General features: G+C 40.5%; 1 protein-coding gene across 5 annotated transcripts in view; it reads right to left on the reverse strand.

Annotated features, from left to right (window-relative positions):
* The window catches only part of EPRS1 (glutamyl-prolyl-tRNA synthetase 1), a 37,539-nt gene extending 29,941 nt beyond the window's left edge, over positions 1 to 7,598 (reverse strand). For 4 of the 5 annotated variants that reach the window (XM_056486237.1, XM_056486235.1, XM_056486236.1 and 1 more), the window contains exons 1-3: positions 7,434 to 7,598; positions 5,170 to 5,254; positions 547 to 646 (exon numbers count right to left, since the gene is read on the reverse strand). In XM_056486237.1, coding sequence (XP_056342212.1) covers positions 547 to 646; positions 5,170 to 5,254; positions 7,434 to 7,479 — 231 coding nt within the window. In that variant the 5' untranslated portion in view covers positions 7,480 to 7,598. Of the gene's footprint in view, positions 1 to 546; positions 647 to 5,165; positions 5,255 to 7,433 lie in introns of those variants that run through there. The other variant, XM_056486238.1, reaches the window with a different exon arrangement.
* Positions 7,599 to 9,505: the final 1,907 nt, after the last annotated feature.

Genomic DNA, 9,505 nt, shown 5'->3' on the forward strand with positions numbered 1-9,505 from the left:
TCAATGCCACTCAGGGTTCCTTGGTGTTACACTGGAGTGTTACAAGATAGCAACTGATGGTAACAGAGCCGAGGAAAGCCAGGAGGGAAAATCCCATCTACCCCCTTCCAACCTGAATTATTTTATATTAGTGAGCTGTCAGTTTAGGAGCTGCTGTTGCAGGGTTGGACAAGGGCAACCCTTTCAAAATTCAGACTTCAGACTTATACCAAGGAGAAAGCTTAGCAAAACAAAACCATCAGTATCCCACATAGCTGGAACCTCAGTGAAACCATAAAACGCAGAGAAACAAGGTCAAAAAAAACCAACCCCAAAACACCCCCCCCCAACTTAGAAAAGGCCAAAAGAGAAAAAGGGAAAAGAAAAAAAAATACCCAAGAGACAAGAGTGTGATTCAAGGCCAAGATGGATGCAGCTTTGAGCAATCTGGTCTGGTGGAAAGTATCCCTACCCATGGGAAATAGATGGTCCTTGGGGTTGGAAATAGATGGTCTTTAAGGTCCCTTCCAACCCAAACCATGTCATGATTCTGTGATTCCTTCTCACCTCAGTGTGCTCCAACAGATTTGAGCCATACAAGCCAGCAGAGGCAGCAACCCGAGCCAGGTACCGAGCTATGGAATTCACATCGGTAAATGAAACCTGCCTAAAAACAGAGAGAGACAAGACAAAGGTATAGTAAATTACTACCTCCAGTCAGTTCAACTTTAATTGCATACACATAGCTGAAAAATGTGCAAAGCAAACACAAAATAACTTCCAGGTGAGCCAACAGATCACAGAGGGGGAAAAAAACAACAAACCAAAAAAACCCAACCAACCAACCAAACTAAACAAACAACAAAAAAACCCCTACAACCTAGCACAAGAATAAATAAATCCTTGCTTTTTTATCACAATATGGAATAATAAGCTTCAATATGTGAAAGAATTTTGTTTAGGCTGAAATTTAAAAAATAAGACTGATTATTCTTTCAAATACTAAAACTCTCTCCACATCTGACAGAACTCATAAGTATAACATGAGCTACAGATTCTACAGATTATGAGGAGCTAATCAATATTTGTTTTCTTTTCTTAAAATCAGGATGACTTTGAAGAGGATTCCTAGTCAATCAACAGAAGAACTGAGAGGTCTTCATCATGGTTTTAAGGGGAAAATACCCTGTTCATTTGTTACTCACTTTACTCAATTCACACTTCACAGAGACCACCCCCTGGTGAACAAACTGGCCTGCCTGTATTTGTTTTTTTTACCCAGTTTTCTCCAGATAACAGACTGATTTGAATTTGTTGTCTCCATTCCATTTATGAAAGTTCCCAATAGACCTGCAGAAGAAAGGCTCTCCAAAGGAAGTATTTCTTTCCTTATTTTTATGTCTCTATTTCTACATTATATACAGCATGAAAAAAGCTGCACATTGTCAGAAATCTAGCCTACAGTTCATCTAAAATAAATTAATATTTACTAAAGAGCTTTGTAAGAAAGATGCATCAGAAGCATCAGTTCTCCAGATAATACTAATTTCTACTCTACAGTCCCACATTGATGCAGATTGCAAAGAAGACCTCCAATTGCTCCTAAATCAAGCATTGGTATCAACAAAAGGAGTCCCTGTAAGTGTTCTTTTGAACATTTACTCAATTTAATGGACTGAATATTACATTAAATTCCAACTTGTCCAACCAAGGTTCCACTTCTGTTCTGTCAATGTTCTCCATTTCCTTTTTTTACCTACTGAGTCCTTTATAAAAATTAAATGAATTCTAATAGCCCTCAAGCCTTGCAAAAATCAACAAAAGTTCTGAAAATTACACAGAATGTACCTGATATATGAACAATTGTGTCCCATTTTTACTAGAAATGGACCAGACAGTCTCATTAGGTTAATTGCAGTAAAATATAAGGATTTAGTTCATTGGGTGGGCTTTGTTTGCTTGTTTTTAATTTTCCTTGCTTTCTAAGAATCCAGGATGCAGTATATATATATATACACATATACATATCTATATATACACACACACAAATATATATATATATATATACACAAGATCCATAAAATATAACTAAAACCAGAAGTCACAGTAACGTGTTTAAATTATACAAAGTGTGTCCTGTTCTAATTTCCCACTATCAGACTTTAAGGAAGCTTTTTTAAACTGAGAAAAATGAAACATTTCCAATAAATTTTCACTTGAAAAGTCTGTGACATGCACTTTTATTGCTTTTACTAGTTCATACAAAAACAAATACCCTTTGATTACTCAAGCAAAACTGAATACATGTATGAAGTGGGAAAATGTTACTTTGAGTAAAACCTTAATTATGTTTTTAAAGTTCTTATTTTCTTCAGGAAAAACAAAATACTCCCACTCAAGTATCACTAACTGACCTCTTTGGAAAAGTTATAAAAGGCTCTTAGCTAACCCCAGGGCTAAGTAAGGAAGCATGAACAGGGACAAAGCAATGTTACAGGCAAACAGTGGCTATTGAGAGTTACATGAAATGCCACATAATTAAACACCAGGGCAAATATTCAAGAAGACAAGATGGGGAAAAGGGACCAAAAAAAAAAAAAATAAATAAAAAGCAAACACAAAATACAAAAAAAAACCCAAAACACAAATTATTTTCAACCATAATAAATCAATATTGAATTGATTTGTAAAAAGCTTTGCAGAATGGTTGGATTGATCTGTCTAGGAAGAATAACTACTCTGAAATGTGCATGTGCTCACCACACAAAACACAAAAGTTGTACTGCAGTTTGTTTTCTGACAAGACACAGGTACACCACAACTCTCCATAAAGCCATCAGCACTTAACAAAGTGGTTTGCTTAGGAGCCATTATTAGGTGAAGTTTTGAAGCTAAGGCTTCAAAAATAACCTTTAAAATAAAATTCATCATCTCATACAAGCAATGAACCTTTCACACAGCTAGCTGACAGCTAAGTTTCAGCTAGGTAGCTTAAAATTTTGACACCAGATTTTAACTGATCTTCAAAACAGAACCCAGAAGAATCACAAATAAAATATTTTTTCTTGTTCAACTGAAGTCATTAGAACTAATGGATTCCCAAAAAAAAAAATTCAAAACATCCCAAGTGATTTTCACATCATGCCAAAACAAGATGCTTCAGCAGAACTGATGCCATGAAATCCATTTACCAAAAGCATTAGTTGAGATATGAGTTCAGCTGATGCCTCTCACATTGCAGATATACTTTTAACAGACTTTAAGGTAGAGAATCAATTTTTAAAATGATTGTACAACCAAGCGAGGGAAAATTAATGCAATATTGAGGTCTGGAGTAACTTCTTGAACATAAGCCAATACCAGGGAGGAGAGGATACTAACACACAAAAATTTCCATCTGATGGGACACATGATTCTAGACATTCCCTCCTGGGGCCAAAGTGCAGAAGAGTGTTTGCTTTACATTTCTGACAAATTCCATTACAGCCAAAATGAGCAGTTTTGCAATGCAGTAGAAAGAAGGCATGGTAACACTAAATAATGTAATGAAATAAATATTATTTCAAAGCCAACTATATACATTTAAAATATTCCAAGATCGTTTTCATGTGTCACAGGAGTGTACCCATATATTTTAATACACACATCTATACACTGCCTAAACTGTCAAAGTAAAACAAAATCTAAATCTGATTAAGGGGGAAACTTTCTCCTGCAACTAAAAAATATCCAATTAACTTTCTGTTATATAAGCTGTGTCCCACATGTGCAAAACACACACCGAAGATTATTAAAGCTGCACCAATTAAATCCCAACACAACCTGTCACATTTCTCTTGCTTAATGCAAAACCACAAATTCAATGCCATCACCAGGCGCAGCAAAAGACAACATGCAATATCAGATTTTGCAAGAACTCCTATCTGAGTTCAGGTCTATAATTTTAAACAGAAAACAATATTTGCAACCAATAAAACGACCATGACTGAAGACTGTGAATTTTCCTGTACTTTGATTGTTTGCAAATATAAGTACATAGCAACAAGCTCTTTACCTAAGGTTAGAAGATATGGAAATGCTCAGTTGGTGTTAATTTATGAAGAGCAAGTCAGTAACTGCAATACAAGATGAAATTTGTTGCTTTTATAGCCATTCTACAGGCAAACAGGTATTCCAGTTTATGATGCACTGGTGGCTTTAACAGCATCTTCTACTGAATTAGCTCACAAAAGGAGAGTTTGTCAGCAAGTCTGTGAACAACAGATTCCCCTCAATCTTAAAAAAAAAAAATCAGCGTTCAAAAACTACAGTTATAATCAGTAATTCCAAATTCATCAAGGTGTTACTATACTTAAGTTACAACTGCAATACTCATTTGTATAAATATGCTCCTTACTGTAGATCCTAAATACCAAAGTTCCCATTGATATGTCAGACAGCAAGATCTCTCCTCTTGATATATCCATATGTTTTAACTGATATGGAACTGAAGATGACAGTGCAGCCAACTGCTGCATTGTTCCCAAAACTAACAGTGTTTCCCCAAACAGTGTTAGTCCTGCACTTCTGATAGGCATTTGATCGTACTCAGATTGTAAAAACCATTTTCATGCCCCAAACTTGAAATTATCCATTTCAATGGCAGAGTATTTTTAGAAGGACAGACAACATATTATTACAAAAAATTCCAGTATTCTTTCTACAGTGTGCAGATGGATACACTGCATAGCACAGCACAGCTAATTAGCACTTTCCTGAGATAACATCATGCCTTTGCTTATACACACACAGGAGGGAGCCTAAAATAATGTCATCTAAACATTGAAATTTCAGTCCACCCCACATGTACAAGTCCAAGGAATCTTATATATCAAACCTCTTTAACATTAAATGGCCTTGCTGTTGGCAATCCTTGGCACCACAAAAAGTCCTAAACAGTTAAGTGACTGGTATAGCATAATTTATTATACATAGGTATGTAAATAAAAAGATTTTTTTCCGTAAAGATCTAGTTCAGAATGTACTGTAAATGTTTTGCCTGTGCTACAGAGACATCAGTAATGCAGTGATGAATAAAAACTGTATTTTTTTCTCTTCCTCCTACCTCAAAAGGTTACTGTCAATGTTACAACCATGTGATTTTTAAAACTGCTGACCCAAAGCCAGAAGGAGAGATGCAAAGTCACTTACTCGGACACAGAGAGGATGGTTTCTTTGCCTTCTTGCACTGAAATATCAACATCATTCTTCACATGCTCCACTGTCAGCAGAGCTCCTTGAAAAGACAAGAGAAAAAAAACTGAACTTCCTTCCAGGAGAGATACCTTTCATAGTTACAACCAACCAGTTACATCTCCTATCCACTAGGACCAGGTGACTGAACCAACTCCTTCAAGTAAGAACATCCAGGGAAACAAAAAAAAAGAATCAATGTTCAGTCTCAAATACAAGACGCTTCTTCTTGGCAATCTTTACAGCTTCAAATTGAAAATGTGCAGCACACAGTGATCTGCAGTGAGCTCAGCAAGTGTCAGACAAAAAAGTCAATACATTTTTGCCTCCTAAGAGTATGGTAAAAATTAGTCAGTATCTGAGGAGAATGTTATGAAAAAGTTCTTAATTATTGAACAGTATTACTAATGTACTCCATCCCAGCCCTGACACACGTGTCAAAGGAGATCAATTACTGAATATACCAGCGCTTTCTGAACAAGGATGAGACTATTTTTAACCTGATTCAAAGTTTATGGAAAGATTAACCATTCCAAACCAAGAAAATTCATCCATGTAAAAGCTCAGGAAGCTTCCACAGAGTTCACCAGTGGCAGTAAAAAAGGGTCTCCAGAAAGAAAAGAATTACTGAAGTTTTTTAGGCTACACCATTGACTGGAAGACAGCTCTGCCCAGATTCTAAGAGGCAAACCTGCTCTGATCTCAAGGCTCTACAGCACGACACAGCAGCTCAAACAAAGCACTGAGCTCACTTGGCTGCGTTTCTGCACTGGCTCTGCTCCAGAGTCAGCCTGCTGAGCACAAGCAGAGGAGCTTGTGTTCTTCAACTTTGCTCAGAAGCATGAACAAAGGCAGCAAGCTTTTGCAGAGGCAAACCAGCCAAAGGACTGTACTCTAGGTCTGGAAAGACACCTAACCTGTTACAGCCTCCATAGCGTGCTGTGCACTTCATCCTTCCTAGAACAACGCTCCAGCTACCCAGGCAGGTGATACTATAAGCTATTAATACACTGGCCTAAATACAAACCACTGGAGCTAGGAATTCCCCAGCTCTCATCTCTGCTCAGCTGAAAACCATTTTGGCAGCATTAAAAGTAAGTCAAAGTTCTTCTCATCCCTCAGCTATCCACCTGTGAAATTCAGGGTGACATCCCTTATGCAATACTTCAGCAAGAGACACGTAAGTATTTTAATAACATGCATGGAAATGCTTTGAAAATGACTAGTATTATGTGCACCAAGCTATGTAATTGATACTGATGACATTAAAAACTACTACACTTTTCCCACTGCACAGACATGATGAAGAGTATGAAGTAGGGATGAATAAGATGAGTGTGCTTGTCTCCCTGATATAAATGCTTCATCTCTAATATGCAATACTTCTGACACAATCATGCAATCACCAACCTCCAGTGCCATTCACCAGCTGTCAAAGAAAATAAGCCCCTAAACCTGATGTTAATCATGATTCATACTGCATCATTTTTTTTCTGGCAAAGCAGTATAAACAAGTATCAGGAGAAGTTTTATTTACAACTTATATGTTTTTATACCTTGAATCAGTAGTCATGCAAGCTGTACGCAACTCTGAAACGTGTTTGGGAATAACAGCATTAAAAAGAAATCAGTAAATGGAGAAATAATCAATAGATGAAGAATAGGAAGAAGATTTATTTTGAATAGCTATAAGGAAATGGAGAAATTTTACAGAACATATATAAAAGATTGTTTCCAGATGGATGGAAGCGCAATGAAGGAGGTGAGATGTGAGAATACTTTTAAAGGCACAAAAAAAAAAAAAAAAAAAAAAAAAAAAGAAGGGCAGTGAGCAACCGAGAAAGCAAGATTTCACAGCGCAACTTGGAGTCAGCTCCCCAGGGAGGAATTTTCGGAGCAGAGCAGAACTGAAAATGACAGACAGCACCGCACGGGCAGTGTGAACGAGGGCTGCCTGGAGCACCAGCCTCAGCGTGCCAAGCCACGGGTTCTGCCCCAGCAGCCGGCCGGACACAGGGCTGCAGGGATGGGAAGGACGAACGAGGAATGAGCAGGAATGGGAAGAAGGACGAGCACGGGCCCCGGTGCCGCCTGGGCACGGCCGGCGCCGCATGATGCAACACGGGCGGGAGGGAGCGAGGCGATGAGGGAGGCGGGGAGGGGACAGAGCCCCGCCGAGCCCCCGGCAGAGCGGGATCGGGGCGAGGCCCGGCCGCACTTACCGAGCGGGGGACTGCCCGCGTCCACGGTGAGGCTGAGCGCCGCCATTCCCGCCGCCAGCGCCGGAACCGAGGGAGCGGCGGGGCGGGGCGAGCCGCGCTGCCAGCTCGGCAGGGCCCGGCGCGGCCGGCAGCTCCCGCCCCGGGGCGGGGAAGCGCCCGTCACTTCCGCGGGATCAGCCGGGGAGGGTGCTCCGGGTGTGCCTTTGCCGTGGTCAGTCCCGCAGCCAGCCCCTGGAGCCGGCCGGGGTGAGGGACGGCGGCTGGGTGAAGGCCGCCCTGCCCTCAGCGAGGCAGCCTGTGCTGCTTCCCTCCTCACGGCTCCTCCGGCTGAGCCTTCCCCCGATGCATCCAGACCCTTCTCTACGCGTGACGATCCGAACAAATCGAGCACCGCGACGCGTTTGAGTATGGTGCTCTCACTCCTCCGGTTCCGTAGGACTCGTTAAACTCCTTGGCAAACGTGCGAACTTTGCAGCGGGTCAAATGAGTCCTAGAATATCCCGAGTGGGAAGGGACCCGCGAGGATCACCGGGTCCGACTCCTGGCCCTGCACAACGTGGTCCAAACGCTTTGGAACTCTGGCAGGCTTGGCACTGTGACCACTTCACTGGAGAGCCCGCCCCAGTGCCCAGCCACCTTCTGGAGCCTTGGAATGAATTACAAAACGCTGCGTCACCGGGTTTTCACAGACTGGCTCAAATTCACTTTGTTGCAAGGACAATGCAGTGTCACCGTGATCTTTTCCCCCCATCTATTTTATAGCTGTTACTGTAGCACCTAACGTGCTAACAGAGACATTATGAAATGCTTGATTGGTGAACCTGTGCTTTTTGTGCAGTGGAGGCAATGGCATAGCCAGAGCATGACTGCACATTATGTGCTGGTTTTTGTGCTTGATTCCTGCTGCTAGATTTAATCTCGACTTTCCTTACTCTTCTCCTGTGTTAGCAGTTCTACAGTTTCTGTAACCAAGCTGATACATGCTGTGTGTTCTACTCCCATTCAGGTAACTAAATAAGCAGACAAATTACAGCAGAATTAGAAAGAGGCTTGTGCTGAAGAGATTTTTAAACCTATGGCACGTTACAGATGAAAACTAAGGTTATAGAGGCAATAGATGAAGATTACTTACAGTGGGTTCTGTCCTTTGTGTTTTAATGATTGCATGGAAAGAACAATTAAGGCAGGCCTTTGGCTGAGTTGTTCTACATTTTATCTTAACACGTTTTCCAAATTTATGTGCAGATTTTGATGGGAATGCTACAGCATGCATATCAAAGAATCCTGTATAAGACAAAGGTGGAAATTACGTATAACAAATAATGAAATCACTGCACTTGTTATGTGGTTCAAACTTTGGTCACAATCAGTATGTGGAATGACTAAACTTATAATGGGCCAAAATATGAAGAAGGTTCTAATTAAAGCAGGCTGAATCTGCCTTGCATGCTCTTACCAGTTATGCAATTGAGGGGAGACAAGAAAGGTAGGCTTTAGATCAAAGGATTAGAAGCACACATTGCTCCTATATATGCAGCTCTAATCCAGTGCCATGGTAGAATGAGGTAAATGCTAATCTTGCTAATTTATCTGTAAATGTTAGGCTAAATGACCTCACTAAGGAAGAGATTCCTTAGATTCTGTTCCACGTGTGCACATGGAGAGACAGGAACACTTTAGCAAGTTTCCTTGTTCATATCTTCTAGTGAAGTCATATTGGTGCTACCCTACTATGAGGAAACAACCTAATCTAAGGACTCTATGTGAAGCAGAATTGTTGAAGATCTTGTGTGATGACAGGAGAAAAAAGTAACTTGAACACACTGTGGAAAACTGAATTTCAAAACATTCTTCTGGATGGAAAACAACTTTTTGTACCTCGAGGCACTCATTTAAAGATAGTTTGAGTGGATGAAGAGTGTAGTTATTCAGAAGACCTAATCTTGTGGGCAGAGAGGAAGTGGGAAAGGGTGCAGTGCATCTTGCAGGCTACTTTGGCATTCATGGTGCCAGTAGAGGGTAAGGAAAAAAAATCCTGTGGGAAAGCTTAGGGATTCAGTCTTTTTGTAAGC

This window comes from Oenanthe melanoleuca, chromosome 3 (genome assembly GCF_029582105.1).
Source record: "Oenanthe melanoleuca isolate GR-GAL-2019-014 chromosome 3, OMel1.0, whole genome shotgun sequence".
NCBI classification, from domain to species: Eukaryota; Metazoa; Chordata; class Aves; order Passeriformes; family Muscicapidae; genus Oenanthe; species Oenanthe melanoleuca.